The following is an 18,218-nucleotide window of genomic DNA, read 5'->3' on the forward strand; positions in this document are numbered from 1 at the left end:
TCACAATGTCACAGCTATCATCCTTAGGCACTGATGTCAAAGGTCAAGATGGGGGGGTTGCAGTATCACACTTCTTCAAAAGAAATTCTTTGGTGGGGTAGGTTATGGTTGGGGAGCTGCACATGTGTATTTTGTCAAGCTCTCACTCTTGATTCTTAAAGCTAGCCTGCATTTAGAATTAATTTTTCCAGGGAATGTTACTATGGGACTGTGGAAATTGCATTCAGCTTCAGACTCTGGGGACTTGTGTTTAAATCCTTATTCTGACATTTACCTTTTATGTGATCTTATCAAATTATGTAAGTCCCTCCCCCCCACCCTGCTTTTCAAGATCCAATTGACATTAACATGTGGATAAGGGCACTGAAATATGACTAAAGCCAGTAGTTTCTAATGTAAATTTTTTTAATTTAAAAAATTTGATTAAAATTTAAAATTAACAAGTCTTTAGAGTTTAAGCATTTATTAGATTTCAGGTATTTTAATTATCATAAAAAACCATAAGACAGGAGCAATATGGAACAAATTTTTAAATTTTTAAAAATTAAATGATTTGGGGAACACCTGGCTGGCTCAGTAGGAAGAGCCTGCGACTCTTGATGTTGTGGTTGTGAGTTCAAGCCCCATATGGGGTGTAGAGATTACTTAAATAAATGAAACTTTTAAAAAATTAAATAATTTGGTGTATACTGTAACCTAGTGCAGTGTTTTTGTATTCTTTCCGGAAGTGGGTAGAATGTAGTAGGATCCAAATTTGAATGTTATTAAACATTTGAGTTTTATTTTATTTTGAGGGGATTATTTTAAATATAAAGGTCCATAGTATTTTAAAACTGGAAGGAACTTTGGAGATTATTTCATTCGATTCTCTTATTTTTTCATATGCGCTCTGGGGAGTAAGCATTTTTGCCAAAGGTCATTTCTTGGGTAGTAGCATCTTAATTTCCTAATTCCATTCTAATATATATTGAATCATGCGTGTCTTGTTTGTAGCTAAGGTAGGAGGTTGATAAACTGGCTTGTGACTTTCTAAGATTTGAAAATGTTGGTTGATTGAATACAAAGATATAAACTTTGTGAACCTACTATATACTTTCTTGGAGTTTCAGGGAAAATGAAAAAATTAAATCAGTTATCACTTACTGCACCTTGCCCCAATTGGACAGTTTTTTGGAATAAAATTACATCAAAAAGTTGATTAAATAAACAGTTTTGCTTTGTTTTTGAACAATTGTAGGACATCAACACTGGAGATTCTATAGCTAAGTACAGATGATTGGAAACTAGCTTTTATACAGTATTTGAAGAAATACTAACTTTATATTTTGTGTAAGTGAAGGAGAAATTTAATGTATTCTAATTTTTCACGTTTAGAGAGGATCTTTGGGTTGTAGCTGATGTGAATGGCTTGAATAGCTTGAAAAATGGAGACATCCCAGTGGATATTAGTTTATTATTAGTGGTTTAGCACTGAAGGAACCAGAATTTGTAATTTGAACACCCTTGATGAATTGTTTTTTTATCTTTTTATTTGCCTACAACATAATGTATTAAAAAAAGAACTAGGTAGAATTTATCCAGTACTTCAAAAGTTTTACTGAAAGTGTTTAGTCTGCTGCAGTGTTTTGTTGTTTAAACCTTTCTCCATTGACCAGAATTGTTCATAAAGCATCATTCCCTTGTCTTTGGCAAATCTTGCTCTGATGATTCATTTTTCTGTTTTACAGAATACATCATCAGAATATACCCAGAAGTTATGTTTCTCTTATTTATGTGTAATACATATGCAGAAAAATTGTAAGTAAAACTATCACAGTGTCTGAGGTAGCATGCTGATGAATATATCAGCTTTACCGTATTTGTCCTATAACTGCAGATTTCTGTATGCATGAGAAAGGATAAACACTATTAAACCTATGTTATTTGATTTTTGTTTTCCAAACCTGTGTTACTGTTAGAACAAGATAGATAAAATCAATCCTTAAAAAAAAAAGAAATTTTTAGGATTTTTTTTTGTTAAAATGCTTTTTGTGAAAACAAGCCTATTAAAAATTAAAACAGTAATGGGACAGTGATGATAAATTTTGATTATATTATGATTGAAAACAGTATGATCATACAAGCTTTTTTGTTTTTCCTTTTTTTGAGAAAAATTTAAGACTGAAGAGAAGTACAAGAATAAAAAAGGACTCTTCTTTGTTTTCTGCCATCATTTAACAATGTTAAAATTTTGTCATGTTTATGTGATCAATTTAAAAATAAGAGAATGGAAACATAAATAAAGTTAATGTCCTGTTGAATACCTGCCGTCCCCCCTAGGCAATTGCTGTCATGAGTTTGGGGGGGGGGGTCTGTCCTTCTAATCTTAAAAAAAAAAACTTTTATATACATCTCCACATATATCTATAACCAATATTTGGTAGAGATAGCAATAAGGAACAAAATAATAATGATTATAATAGCAGTTTACATTTATTGAGTGTATACTATGTTTCAGGCAGTGATTCTAAGAACTCTGTATGTGTGATAACCATAGAGGGTTCTCTTTATTATCCTACAATTTACAGAAAGCACTTGGAGCTTTGGAGAAATTAAGGAACCTGGCCTTGGTCAATAGCCAGTAAATGATAACAGCCTAGATTCAAACCTAGAACTTGGCCTTGGTTAATAGCCAGTAAGTAATGTAGACTAGATTCAAACTTAGCCAGCCTGGCTGACTTTGATGCTTTTACTTTCCAATTTTTTTTTAACGTTTACTTACTTATTTTGGGAGAGAGCGAGAGCATGTGTGAGTGAGCAGGGAAGGGGCAGAGACAGAGGGAGAGAGAGAATCTCAAGCAGGTTCCATGCTATCAGCACAAGCCCAGTGCAGGGCTCGATTTCACGAACCAAACCATGAGATTATGACCTGAGCCGATATCAAGAGTCAGATGCTTAACCAACTGAGCCACCCAGGTGCCCCCGTTTTTAATTAATTCATTTTATTTTTTAAGTAATCTCTACACCTGACATGGGGCTTGAATTTAAGAACCCCGAGTTTAAGAGTCGCACATTCTACATACTGAGCAGCCAGTGCCCCTGATGCTTTACTGTTAACTTATGCAGTTCAGCTCCTCTAGTGCTGTTTTTTGTGTTCCTTAAACACTAAGTCTTGTTTTGATAATTAGAAAATTATGTTATTTTTGTTGAATTGCATGTGTTAACTTTTTTATAGTATAAAGTTTATACTTTGGCATCATTTGAATATACAACATTTTAGTTATCTCTTCCCTATTGATGAATGTTTTGTTTTTTCCCTATTATAATGAGAGTGTATTGAAAATCCTTAAACATGGGGCCTTGTACACATTGGGATGTAGTGTATATGCATTCATTAGGATTAAAACCTTTATCATATGCCAACATTTATCATGTACTAATTTTTTGTATATACTTGGATCTCCTGGACTCTCAGTTCTTTTCTTTTGATATTTTCTAATGTAATATGTCTGTTCATGTGTAAGAACCACATTTGGTTATTCTAGCATTATAATTTTTTAATTAATTTATTTTTAATGTTGGTTTATTTTGAGAGAGAGAACGTGAGCAAGGAGGGGAGCAGGGAGTGACAGAATCCCAAGCAGGCTTCATGCTGTCAGTGCAGAACATGATGCAGGGCTTGAACTCACAAACTGAGGTCGTGACCTGAGCTGAAATCAAGAGTTGATGCTTAACTGATTGAGCCACTCAGGTGCTCCCAAAATGTCTATTTTCTGAAAATTAATATATAAATTCAGTGTAATTCAATTGAGAACATTAGTAATATGTTGAGGGAGGTAGCATGTGACTGAATATATTTTAAAGATTAGGGACTTGTCTTACCATCCATCAGAACAGTTACAAAGCCACTGTAATAAAGTCGCTGTTGGCCTAAGAATGAATAAGTGGACCAGAGTAGAGAATCCAGAAATAGATTGTATTAATGGGAAAAGAGTGAATTATTTTGTTGTTTAGATCTTCTGTTTCTTTATTTTTGTCCACTTGATCCATCTGTACTGAGAGTGGTATATTAAAGTCTGCCATCATTAGTGTGGTTCTGTTTCATTGCATCTCCTGTTTTTGTTTTTGCTTTACAAAAGCTGTTGCTGTAGTATTTGGTTGGTTTTAACATATGTGATGTCAGTCTAATTCTTCTGCCTTTTACTTTATTTACTTTTTTAAGTAATCTCTACATCCAACATGGGGCTCACCCTGACATCAAGAGTCACATGCTCTACTGCCTGAGTCAGCCAGGCACCCCTAATTCTTTTGCCTTTTAAAGTTATTGAATCTTTTTGCCTGGAGGTCTTGAGGATTATTTATCTTTATCTTTGAAATCTAATACTTTAACTAGGTTAATGTCCTAAAACTGATTGTTCTGGGATAATTTTCCCAGGTAATTGTGAGCCCTTACTGTGTTGATTGAAATTCTTTGTTTCTGGTGAGATTTCTTGGGTTGTAGCTTTAAAACCAGCTTGCACACACTCTTTTTTAAACTTCTTCAGGTAGTTAATAGTACAACTGTCCTCCTTTGCCTGTCTTCTGTTTCTGCTAATTTCTCTCTGACTCTTTATTTTCTTTTATGTCATTTTATTTATTTATTTGTTTATTTTGAGAGAGCACAAGTCGGGGAGGGGCAGAGAGAGAGGGAAAGAGAGAATCCCTAGCAGGCTTCAGGCTGTCAGTGCAGAGCCTAATGCAGGGCTTGAACTCACAAACTTGAGATCATGACCTGAGATGAAATCAAGAGTTAGATGCTCAACCAGTTGAGCCACCCAGGTGCCCCTCTTTTATGATTTCCTTTCTTTCCCTTCCTTCCCTTGTGTTCTCTTTCCTTTCCTTTTTTTTAAACCTTTTTTTGTTAGTCCGTTCTTGCTTTGTTTTTAAATTTCCAATTCAGTTTTTTTTTGTACCTTCGTATGTTTCAGTGTGTTTAATTTTGTTTAGATTATTAACTTGTATTTTTTTTGTTTGTTTTTTTGTTGTCTGAAAGATTTCTATCAGTTATATGTGAAATTTTCTTTCTTGATTTTCTACAGTAGCTTTGTATGGACTTTTCTCTTGTTCATTTTTATGGTATTGGGTATTTTATAATATTCTTAATTTAATGTCACCCTCTTCTGTTAATATAGCAAAGTCCAAGTACTTTAGAGGGGTTTTTTGGTTGGTTTGTTTGAGTGAAGTTTTGTTATGTTGACAATTTTATGGTTGTCCCCTCTCTCAGAACCGTAAACATTTCCTCCTTTTTTCTTTTACCCTTCACCCAGTTGCCAAAAAGATGATTCTCTCTTCCTATTGTCTTTTTTTCCCTCCCCTCTGCTTTTCCAGGAATGCTCGTTTAAATTACCAGTCTTTTCAAAATTGTACCTGCTCATTTAAATCCCGTCTGACTCTTTAAATTAAATCAGTTCCTGTAGTCTGTGATTTGTCTGGACACATTTGTAGTGTTTTCAGATTTAGTGTGGATATAACTTCTTTGGCAGTCATTCCAAATCACCTGTGGGCCCTTTCACTGTACTTCCTTTTTTGTCTTTTGTACAGTTTTTCTTAGTCTGCTTTTGCTTCCACAAAACCTAAAAGTAACAGTGTGTACACTGAGATTGGTGATTTTTCTGTTTTATTCACAGTTACTTTGCAGTTTGCTTCTTCAAATTCTGTATCTTCAAATTATGCTGTGTGTGTGGTTTTGTGTAGAATAGAATTTTTCCTTATTGTTATGGAAAGAAATTTGGGGAAATATTCATTCAGCTTGCATTGGCCTCAGACATCTTGGAAGTCCTGGATTACTTAAATTGTGGTGGTATAACTGGCCATACACCTGGAAACAGTAAACTTGGAACCACTTTTACATGTAGAGCTTGTTACAGTTCCAAATGAATGTAGAGTTTATTTAAATTCCATGTGGATTAAGGACCGGTGTAAAAACAACAAAAATACCTCAGGAAAGTCCAGGTGAATACATAATCCAGAATTCATGTGTAATCTGGGTATGAGTGTGTGTGGGTACTCTTTTAACTGAAGATGGAAAGCAAGAGCTATAAAAGAGATGTATGTGTATGTAAAAAGATTTAGAAGAAATTTTTGTATTTTGAGGACATTGATAGAATACAGAAACCTTTTACAAGTTGACAAGATAACCTGATAGAAAAATACATGACTAGAAGGACACGAACAAACATTTCCCAGAAGAGTGTAGTGAAATGATCAATAAACATAAGCTGTTCAGATTTATTAGTAATCAGGGAAATTGAAGTTAGAGCAACAACATATCCCTTTATAGCTATCAAACTAGCAAAATTAAAAAGAACAAAATAACCTATGGGTTGCAGGGATGGAGGTAAATAAGGTGCTTTTATATCCTCTGCACAATGTTTAATAAATAATTACCAAATGAAGTGGGAGGAGGCTTATGTTTTTCCCCCCTTCCTAAGTACGTACTTTGAGTATATAATGAAGATAATTAAGCATAGTAATCATAAGCTTGAGAAGGGAAGTGTCATCAGATTTTATATTTAGAATTTAACAGGGCATACTGAGAAATAAGAAACTCCTTTAGATGGCCTAGGATCTCTATAACATGAGCTTTTTCTTGAAGATTTACCTATATCATGAAAATGAAATGCCCTTCAGTATTTGAGGATGTTCTACCAACTTGCCCTTCAGTATTTGAGGATGTTCTTCTACTACCAACTGTAATGACTTCCTTTTTTTTTTTTTTTAATTTTTTTTTTTTCAACGTTTTTATTTTATTTTTGGGACAGAGAGAGACAGAGCATGAACGGGGGAGGGGCAGAGAGAGAGGGAGACACAGAATCGGAAACAGGCTCCAGGCTCCGAGCCATCAGCCCAGAGCCTGATGCGGGGCTCGAACTCACGGACCGCGAGATCGTGACCTGGCTGAAGTCGGACGCTTAACCGACTGCGCCACCCAGGCGCCCTGTAATGACTTCCTTTTTGCAGACTTAGTCTCCACCTCCCTGCAGTAATTTATGATGAAAATTGCAAACATAAGTAATCTCTACACGCAATGTGGGATTAGAACCCACAACCCTAAGAATGAGAGTCCTGTGTTCCACTGACTGAGCCAGCCAGTGTCCCTAAAGATTTTTTAAAGTAATCTCTAAACCCAATGTAGAATGTGAATTTACAACCCTGAGAGTCGCATGCTGTACCAACTGAGCCAGCCAGGTGCTCCCCACAGTTGAAAGATTTTGAAATGAACAGACATATACTTGCCACTGAGATTCTACCATTACTAATTTACTATTTTTGTTTTATCACATACCTATCATATATATATAGATATGTATAAAGATATACATCAGTGCATCTCAATTTTTGATGCATTTCAAAATAAATTACATCAGTATACTTGCCCCCTAAATATACTTCAGTATGCATATCAACTAGAATTCATTGTTTATTGAGATAAAATTCACATTCAGTGAAATGTAAAAATCTTAAATGTATGTTTACTGAGCTTTGATAAATGGATATGCTTGGGTAATCCAATATTCACCTCAGGAAGCTCCTTCATGCTCCTTCCCAGTTTATTCATGTTTTTACCTTCTAGGGGTAACCATATTTTTATTTAAGTCTGTTTTACGGACATATGTTTTCTTTTAGGTAAATCCCTAGGAAAGAAATTGTTGGGTCATCGAGTAGGGATATTTTTAGTTTTATAAGAAGCTATCAGTGGTTGTCTGAAGTGGTTGTTCCATTTTACACTCCTGCAAACGATTTGTGAGAGTTTTGGTTACTCTACATCCATGCTAATGTTTGGTATTGTTAGTCTTAATGAATTTCAGCCATGCTTAAGGATGTGTAATAGTATCTCTTATGGATGTGTTTTTAACTTGCATTTTTCTGATAAATAATGATTTTGAGCACTTCTCTCATGCTTATCAGCCATTCATAAATCTTCTATGAAGTTGTGTTCAGTCTTTTGGCCTTTTTAAAAATTAAATTGTCTTTTTATTTTTGAGTTGTAGGAGTTCTTTATGTATCTTGGATGCCCGTCCTTTGTGGGATATATGTTTTGTGAATATTTTATCTCATAGGACTTAGTTTTTAAGTACTTTTTTCCCCTACAAATACTTACGGAGCACTTACTATGTGTTGGAATATGGTAGTAAACAAAATACACAAAAATCATTTTTACCCTTTTGGAGTCACTGTGGTTCCTCTGTACAGTGAGAGAGACTGGTAAGAAGGCTCCTTCAATGATCCAAGAGATGATATCTTGGGGCAGGTTTTAGTAAGGAAGTGGGTGAGAACTGTTTGGATTCTTGGAGGTACTTGTAAGTAGTGCTGACTGATTTGTTGTGTAAGAGAGGGAGGAATCAGTGGTGACTCCCAAGATTTTTGGCCAAAGGAGCAGAAGGATAGAGTTGCCATTTATGAGATAAGGAAGTTTATAGGAGGAATTGGTTTGGGTGGGCATGACGGTAGTGGTGGATTAGGAATTCAGTTTTAAATATGTTGAGATGCCTATAGATATCTATGTGGAGTGATGATGTGAGGAATTGTATATATGAATTTGGAGTTCAGGGAAGAGTTCTGGGTTGGAGATAGGAATTTGGGGGTCATGAGCATGTAGAACCCACTGTTATACTGACAGTGGGGCCAGAACTTGAAGAGAAGAGGCACACAAATCACTAATTTTTAATAATAAACTTTATTTTGGGGTAATTTTAGGTTTACACAAAAGTTGCAAAGATTGTGCAGGGTTCTCCTATGCCCTTTACCCATTTTCCCTTAATATTAGCATCTTAAATAACTATAGTACACTTATCAAAGCTAAAATACTAACATTGGTACATTGCTATTAATTCCAGTTCAGACTTTGTCTCACCAGTTTGAAATCACTAATTGTAATGTAAGATGGAAGTTCAGAAACATTTTATGAATCAATTGTGTAAGTTTTTGACTGCTTTTTCATCTCCCTTTATAGAACTAATGGCTGAAGAGTAAACCAACATGGCAACTATGGTTCCACCAGTGAAACTGAAATGGCTTGAACACCTGAACAGCTCCTGGATTACAGAAGATAGTGAATCTATTGCTACAAGAGAGGGAGTTGCTGTTCTGTATTCTAAACTGGTCAGCAATAAAGAAGTAGTACCTTTGCCCCAACAAGTTTTGTGCCTCAAAGGACCACAGTTGCCAGACTTTGAACGTGAGTCTCTTTCAAGTGATGAGCAGGACCACTATTTGGATGCCCTTCTTAGCAGCCAGCTAGCACTAGCGAAGATGGTATGTTCAGATTCCCCATTTGCTGGGGCACTTCGAAAACGACTGCTTGTACTCCAGCGTGTCTTTTATGCACTTTCGAATAAATACCATGACAAAGGCAAAGTGAAACAGCAGCAGCATTCTCCGGAGAGCAGCTCTGGTTCAGCAGATGTCCATTCTGTTAGTGAACGTCCCCGGTCAAGCACTGATGCACTTATAGAAATGGGTGTTCGAACTGGTCTAAGTTTATTATTTGCACTTCTAAGACAAAGTTGGATGATGCCTGTGTCAGGACCTGGTCTTAGTCTTTGCAACGACGTTATTCATACTGCAATTGAAGTTGTCAGCTCTTTGCCACCATTATCTTTAGCAAATGAAAGCAAGATTCCTCCAATGGGTTTGGACTGCTTATCACAAGTGACAACATTTCTTAAAGGAGTAACTATTCCCAATTCTGGGGCAGACACTTTAGGTCGCAGATTAGCTTCTGAGTTGCTGCTTGGTTTAGCAGCTCAACGAGGCTCTTTGCGGTACCTTCTTGAATGGATAGAAATGGCTTTGGGGGCTTCAGCGGTTGTAAATTCCATGGAGAAAAGCAAACTACTATCAAGCCAGGAAGGAATGATCAGCTTTGACTGCTTTATGACTATATTAATGCAGATGAGGCGTTCTTTGGTATGTACTATAAATCTGCCTTCAATTTAATCTGTAATAAACCATCTCATTCCTTTTTTGACTTCTTTTATTTACTGCTCCCCAATACCAGCAATTAAGGAAGAAGAGAGTTAGCCTTTGTTGAGTACCTGCTACCAACAAGGTGCTTTGGATGCATCCTGTGATTCAATTATCATGATAATCCATGAGGTAGATATAATTTATCCTTATCTTAAGGAAGAAGAAACTGTGACAGTTACCTAAATTTACACGTTTGGCAAAAAGAACTAGAAGTGAAACATATACTGATTAAGTACTTATGGGGCAGACACTTCGTTATTTATTTCTTACCTCAAGTCTGTCTTTGCAGACCATGTATTGTATTTATGTTAAGTTTATTCATTTTTTTTCCTGTGAAGGCCTACCTTAAAGTAGATATAAAACATAATAAGTTTACATTATTGTTGGATTTCCAGTTTTCTCTTCACTTTACCTCTTTCATTCCTGGATAAAATGTCAAATACACCTAGTCAGAAGGGGCCTCCCTCCATAACTTCCAAGTTTATACCCTATGATATAGCTCCTTATTGTAATGAGGGCACCTCAGAAAACTAGATTGCTTTTGACAGAAATCTGGATCTGTTCTCGGGAAGAATCTTGTATATTTGATTTAGTTTGGCTCTCCTAACATCACCAGAGGCCTATATTAGATTGAATTTAATTTAATTTCAGATTGGCTTTAGAGGGAAGGAAGGGTTATTTAGTTGAATTTTATGTTTATTATTCCTTCCTGCACAGTAAGTGATAGAGTCTGATGCTCTTGGTCTTCAGAACTCAAGTTTCTTACACTTTACAGTGTTGTCTGAGAATTTGGAAAATTGGTATATCCACTCCTTGTACACTGGACCCCAACTTGACCTGATCCTCCCTGCCTTAAGTTTCTCTACCCCTGAACAACTGGGACAAAAGTCACCACCCAAGTTAGAAGTGAAAGAGAGAGACACATAACCATTAACTGACTATCTGATGTAAGGCCTAACAAAAATAAGTTCAATCCATAAATTTTATTTAGTTGTGTGATTCTTAACCTTCAGTGATAACACATGTGTAGTAATTGTTTGAATGGGAGTCCACAAGATATTCATGACCTTATATTTAAATAGAGAGTAGGGAAAAAATGTCATTGTATATCTCTGGATTCTAGAAGAATAAACAACAGTTAAAACACCATTGGCCTTTGATGCCACTTCGTGTTTATTTAACACTGTGTGCCAGATGCTGTCAGGCACTGAGTTAAAAAGATAAATGAGCTTTGTAGCGTCCATGCCCTCAGCCAACTCACAGTTTAAGGAAAGAGAGATGCACAAACATTTCAAATTAAAGATAATGAGCTGTGGTAGAAGTCTGCACAGAGAGGAGGTGATGGGACACAGGAGGAGGGCTGGAGGGAAGGGGCGGAAAATGCCTTGTGGAGGAAGGATCCCTGAGCTTAGTTGGAAAGTAGAGTTTGCCTGCAAACGTGAAATGTGTAAGTGGAGGTAGCTGGAGAAGTTTTCAGATGAAAGGACCAGAATTCACAAAGTGACCAAGGTGTAGGAGAGCAAGCCCCTGCTTGTATGGGGTGGAATGGGATGAGATAAAGCTGCTAAGTAGGCAGGGCCTTGTATCTCATGCTATGCAATGAAAATTGGTCCTATAGGCAGTGGGGAGTCATTGAAGCAATTTTAAGTGGAGTCAAACCAGATAGCAAGAATATGTGGAAAGGTACTCTATCCAGTACCTGGATATTATGTTCTTGTCAGAATATCTTAAAAAGACAAATGTGGAAAAAAAAAGGTATAACATTATTTTTGATAGTAGGTGCTTAAGAGGTAGGTAATTAAATGAAGACCTGTGAAATCATGAATTTATGTTATTTTAATTTCCACTTATCTTTATACCATTGAAATTCCTGTGATATGTTAACAGTGTATAAAGTTACACATTTCATGTGCTATATTTTCCAAAATATAGTTGTTTAAAAAATACTTAGGGATAGTATTGTTTTCTTATTTACATTAAGAATTTTGTACAGAATGGGTTTTAGAGATGTCTTTAATCCTTACTGACTGACTGGAGCTGGAGTAGTCTCAGTCTTAACTACGTTATCCCCCCCTTATCCCTGGGGGCTATGTTCCAAGACCCCCCCCCAGTAGAAGCCTGAAGCTGCAGATAGTGCTGACCGAAACTTATGTGTACTGTGGTTTTTCCTGTACATACATACATATGATATAATTTATAAATTAGGCACAGTAAGAGACTAACAACAATAATAGTGCTATTATAACAATATACTGTAATAAAAGTTACATGAATCTGGTTTCTCTTTCAAAATATCTTAATGTACTGCACACACCCTTCTTGTGATGATGTGAGTTGATACAATGCCGATGAGATAAAGTGAGGGGAATGAGCAGGCATTGTGACCTAGCATTAAGCTACTGTTGACCTTCTGACTATGTCAGAAAGAGGAGCATCTGCTTCTGGACTGCTATTGACCTTGGGTAACTGAAACTGCAGAAAGTGAAACTATGGATTGGGGAGAGGGGAGAGTACTGTATTGACTGTATTGGGAAGGACAGAAATCAGTGACAGTATTTGAAGGATGTTTTGTTGGTTTGGTATTTTCAAATTTAGAAAGAATTTATTAAAGATTTCTTGTATTTTCTTTCTCAGTGTACATGATGCAAATTAATTACTGCTACCAGTTTTGAGTTGTTATTATATACTAGGAGCTGTGCTAAGCATGTTTTATACATAACTCTATTTAATCTTCCCAACAAACCTAAATAATATCTGCATTATTCTTGTCTAAGGATAGGGAAACTTATCCTTCATTAACACATCCAATAGGTGATGGAGCCTGGATTTAAACCCAGATCTGTTACTGAAAACTTCATGTGGTTTTCAACATTTTCCTCCATATTGTAGAAAGGCATAAAAAAGAGGATTATGATGGCTCTGGTACTAGCTCCTAGGAAGGTGCAGCAGTCTACTTCTTCATCTGCTTTTGATTTGATGATCACTCGAGATGGCCTTTAAATAATGGAACCATAGATTACACTTGTGTTTTCCTCAGAAGTTCTGCACAGCTAATGATGGAATTCATTGAATCTGTGCCCCAAAGTATTTGCTGAGATCGCAACACCTTGTATATCTAGGTGCTAGTTAATTTTGAACAGTCACTTTCTGGTATGATTCCAGACCTACAAGTGGCTGGCTCTCTTTAGCTTTACTACTCAAAGAGTAAGCCTCAGGTAGCAGCATTGGCATAACCCGGGAGCTTGTTAGAAATGCAGAACCTTAGACCCTATCTATAGTTACTGAATTGGAATCTGTGCTTTAACACAATCTCCAGATAATTCATGTCCATATTAAAATTTGAGAAGCACCATCTTAAATAGATAAAAATTGATTTGGTGGCAGCAGGTAGTACCTAATAAACTAGCCATAACTTAAATAGCCAACATATTCATTTGTTTAATTACTTAGGAATCATGTTGATTAAAATAGTTTGAATTAATAAAATTGATATTGATAAATGGGATCTCATAGGGCCAGCCTCCCTTCCATAATAAAAGATATACTTCCCTATCATATATCTGCCAGTTTATCATCTAGAATATAAATATTTTTACACTACAGAATCCTTTGAAATAAAGCTACTTATGAAAATTTCATGATTAAAGAATTGTTAAACCAGAGAAAGAACCTGACATTTGTGGTCTAAAGATTTAAGCATTTGAGAATTTGAGGGAGCAGTGAGATCAAGTTCACTTTCTGGTTTGTCGTTTTTTAATGATGGAATGATTTCTTGTCACAGCCATTGGGCCCTTCTGTAGAGTCCCAGAGAGGTCTACGATTCCTCAGCTGTGATAGGAGAAAGATGCTTAGTTGCTAGTGTAGTCAGCACTGATTTGTGAGACTGATGAACTGATTTGTGAGACTTTAGTTTTGCTGAAACTTAAGAAGGGAGGAACAGACTTTCTGCTGCTCTGGTCAAGGTCATCACTCAAGCTCGCTATGTTCTACTTGCTGTATCCTTGGAGACAGGTGGGTAAGGCAGCCCCAGGAGAGTAGAATATTTCCTGGGGCCTCATTTACTGGATATTGGCCACTCAAAGAATATGTGATTAGTAAAATTCTGCCTTCTTGACTATTTTCTGGGTCAAGCCCTATGATTATTGAATAGGGTAATCATTGAGGAATTGGCACTTAATTTAGTGTTTCACTCTATAGCTCTTTCTTTTATAACACTTCTATATAAAAGTTGGTTTCATGACCTAGTGTTAGGATTTGATCTTAATACGCATAATCATATAAACAATTCCTCAGATATTTTTGTGGAATATTTAAGTGATTTTAATACATATGTCTCCTGAAACTGTAGGGTTCATCTGCTGATCGAAGTCAGTGGAGGGAACCAACCAGAACATCTGATGGCTTGTGCTCACTCTATGAGGCAGCTTTATGTCTCTTTGAAGAGGTATGTAATAATCATATGATTTACATTAAAACTACTTTGTCTTAAAATGCTGTAGCATGTGTTTATCCCTTAAAAATAATTATTCAATCTTTGGAAAGGATGCAAAAGAAAGTAGCATCAGTAGTTGCCTCTAGAAAGTAGAGCTAGGGTGTCTGGCCTCTGGGAAGGAGACATACTTTTCAATTTATATATACCCTTTTATTTGTTTTGAACTTTGTGTCATGTGCAGGTAACTTTAATTTAAAACATTTATTATTAAATAGATACAGAAACACATATAAACAAATGTCAGGCTTAATGAATTATTATAAAATAAATTTTCTTCTCATCTTACCCAGGTAAAGAAGTAAAACTACCAGCCACTCAGAATGGCCCTTTCATGTTTTGGTCGTAACCCCTGTTATAACCTCCTATGTAACCACTAAGCTGACTTTCAGAGTAATCACTTCCTTGCATTTCTTTGTTGTTGTGTCACCCAGGTGTGTATCTCTAGACACTGTAGACACTGTCTTGCCTATTAAAGACACTGTCTTGCCTATTTAAAAAAAAACCAAAGATGTCTTTGGGGTGCCTGGGTGGCTCATTTGGTTAAACGTCTGACTGTTGATTTCGGCTTAGGTCATGATCTCACTGTGTCATGAGATCAGGCTCTGCTCTGTGTGTGGAGGTTGCTTACGATTCTTCTTCTCCTTCCCTTTGTTCCTTCCTCCCTCTCCCTCTCCCCCTCCCCCCCTCTCTAAACACACACACACACACACACACACACACACACACACACACACACGATGTCTTTTAAATCAATCTATGGGGTCCCCTCCATTTATTTCTTTTCTTTCAATGTTTTTGCTCAGGAACCTGGGCTTTTTGCTGATTGATTGCTCATAATGTGGTTCACCATGTTCTATTTATTTCCTGCAAATTGGCAGGTGGATCCAGAGGCTTGACCTGAGGATTGATCCTTTTGGCAAGGTTTGATCTTAGGTTTGATCCCTTTGGCAAGACTATATGGCGTTGTGATCTTCCATCAGCTTCCTTCTAATTGTCTCTCTTTTTGTGGTATTAGCAACTGTTGATGCTACATTTATATGGCTACATTTATTAATTCATTGGTGGTTGAGTGCAAAACGGTGATATTTTAACTGTATCATTCCTCTTCCATTTATTCTTTGGAATGTCTTTATAAAGGTGATTCCCTTATCAATTATTTGGTTACTCTGCTTCAGTTCATTTAAGAAAGGCAGAAGAAATGCTTGATTCTGTCTATCCAATTTTTTAAAATTTTGACACTGATTTTTATTTACTAGTGTTCAGTTTATTGAATTAGTCTGTTATCCTTCAAACTTGACCATTTGATTTCTTTTGAAAAATATTATTATGAACCCATAGTAGTGGCCCAGTAGTCTTTTGGGGTAGTAGTCTCTTCAGTGTGGTTCCTAAATTCTTTTGACATAGACCTAATAATCTTTGATAGCTTTCTTGCTGTCTGACACATTAAATTACTCTAGATTCATCTTGTACATTTCTTGCCCCAGATCTAGAATCAGATAGCTATTTCTTCAAAAAGCCCTAGTTTCTTTTAATGGAAAATAGTATTTCAGAACCACAATCAGAGTGTTAAAAATGTTCATCACTACTGAGTATTTTGTTTCTAGGCTTTTATAGTGGACAGAGCTAGAGTGTGTGTATTTAAAGCTAATATACCTCATGATTTGATGCTGATACTTTCAAATTCAGAGCCAAAGAATTTTTACTTAATCTTTTCTATATTACATTTATATCTCCTTTCTTCTAAACTAAGAATACTCATTCTCAAGGGTATAGGGTTGGTAGAATTAGAATACCCCAAAATTACTTACTTGTTTTAATCACTTACTGCACACAGTCACAAACAGCCGTCCTAAAATAAGACAAATACTACCACCATATGACTACTGAAAACATTACATTTTTTTAATTTTAATTTTAATTTTCTTTTTAAAATTTACATCCAAATTAGTTAGCATATAGTGCAACAGTGATTTCAGGAGTAGATTCCTTAGTGCCCCTTACCCATTTAGCCCATCCCCCCTCCCACATCTCCTCCAGTAATCCTCTGTTTGGTCTCCATATTTATGAGTGTCTTATGTTTTGTCTCCCTCCCTGTTTTTGTATTATTTTTGTTTCCCTTCCCTTATGTTCATCTGTTTTGTCTCTTAAAGTCCTCATATGAGTGAAGTCATATGATATTTGTCTTTCTTTGACTAATTTCGCTTAGCATAATACTCTCTAGTTCCATCCATGTAGTTGCAAATGGCAAGATTTCATTCTTTTTGATTGCTGAGTAATACTCCATTGTGTGTGTGTGTGTGTATGTATGTATGTGTATATATATATATATATATATATATATATATATACACATACATACACACCACATCTTCTTTATCCATTCATCCATCGATGGACATTTGGGCTCTTTCCATACTTTGACTATTGTTGATAGTGCTGCTATAAACATGGGGGTGCATGTGTCCCTTTAAAACAGCACACCTGTATCCCTTGGATAAATGCCTAGTAGTGCAATTGCTGGGTTGTAGGGTAGTTCTATTTTTAGTTTTTTGAGGAACTTCCATACTGTTTTCCAGAGTGGCTGCACCAGCTTGCATTCCCACCAACAATGCAAAAGAGATCCTCTGAAAACATTACATTTTTATATATGTTCTGTTTTTTTTTTATAGTTAACATTAAATGTACATAGAGCATCATCTTCTCTTCCTTTTAACTCTCATTTAGTTTTAGTTTTAGTTTTATAAGTATATATTTGATGCTCACAGTCAGCTTCTCTGTTAATGTCTTTTTCTTCTTTTGGGTTATCTGAATCTCATTCTCTAGTACATTCCTCAGTAAAGTCCATTAGAACAATATTGTCTTCTTATGTGTTAATAATTGCTGTCCACTTTGTACTTCAAAGTCAGTTTTGAGAATATAAAATCTTTGGCTCACATTTTCTTTTCTTCTGCACCTCAGTTATGTTCATCCGTTTTCTTCTGGCATGAACCTTTCCTGTCAAAGTCTGAAGATAATCTGATTTTCTTTCCCATGAGTTAGGTGATCTTTAAAGATCAGTATTTCACTTGAATACATGTAGATGTCATACATTCTGGATTGATATTATCAGAGATATGAGAATTTCAGTATGTTGTTTAAAATCTTTTTTATTTCAGAAAAATTTCCCTAAATTCTGGTTTTTAGTATTTAAAAAATTTTTTTAATTTGGTTTTCTTCTTTAAGGACCGCCATTATCTGTATGTTGGATCTTTGCCTAACTTTAGTATTTGTCACTTTTTCTTGAATACTTTTTATATCTTTTTCATTTACTTATTTCTAAACATTTTTTCCTTTTTTATTGTTTGTTGCTCTTAAGGTATTGTCGACTGTATATATTTACACTTGGAGTCCTTCTAGTTTAGTCTTCATTTCTGAAATTTTTTTTCTTTTATTTCTGATTTTTTCTTGAGTTCTGTCATCTCACTTTTGAGTGTTTCTATTTCAGATTTTTGTTTTTCTTTCATGTCTTGTTTCATTTTCTTAATCCCTTTCGCTTGTTTCGAAATAGGTTACAGTTTGATCTGTTTTGTCAAAAGTTCCCTTCTGGCACGCTTTTATTGTAGGAATGTTATTCTGCCTCTTTTCCCTTTTTTTTCTAGTAATAACTTCATGTGGAATTTGACCTGGATATTTTTGTTGCTGATTTTTGTGGACAGTTTGGTTTTCTGAACTTTTAAAATGGAGATGGGATTCAAGATAG

The 18,218-nt window shown here is 35.7% G+C and overlaps 1 protein-coding gene across 11 annotated transcripts in view; it reads left to right on the plus strand.

Moving 5' to 3' along the window:
- The window catches only part of HERC1 (HECT and RLD domain containing E3 ubiquitin protein ligase family member 1), a 186,991-nt gene that overhangs the window by 34,490 nt on the left and 134,283 nt on the right, over window positions 1-18,218 (plus strand). For 9 of the 11 annotated variants that reach the window (XM_058737453.1, XM_058737452.1, XM_058737460.1 and 6 more), the window contains exons 2-3: window positions 8,972-9,927; window positions 14,336-14,431. In XM_058737453.1, coding sequence (XP_058593436.1) covers window positions 8,998-9,927; window positions 14,336-14,431 — 1,026 coding nt within the window. In that variant the 5' untranslated portion in view covers window positions 8,972-8,997. Of the gene's footprint in view, window positions 1-1,727; window positions 1,798-8,971; window positions 9,928-10,010; window positions 10,117-14,335; window positions 14,432-18,218 lie in introns of those variants that run through there. The other 2 variants (XM_058737454.1, XM_058737462.1) reach the window with 2 other exon arrangements.

This window comes from Neofelis nebulosa, chromosome 7, assembly GCF_028018385.1.
Source record: "Neofelis nebulosa isolate mNeoNeb1 chromosome 7, mNeoNeb1.pri, whole genome shotgun sequence".
Taxonomy (NCBI): Eukaryota; Metazoa; Chordata; class Mammalia; order Carnivora; family Felidae; genus Neofelis; species Neofelis nebulosa.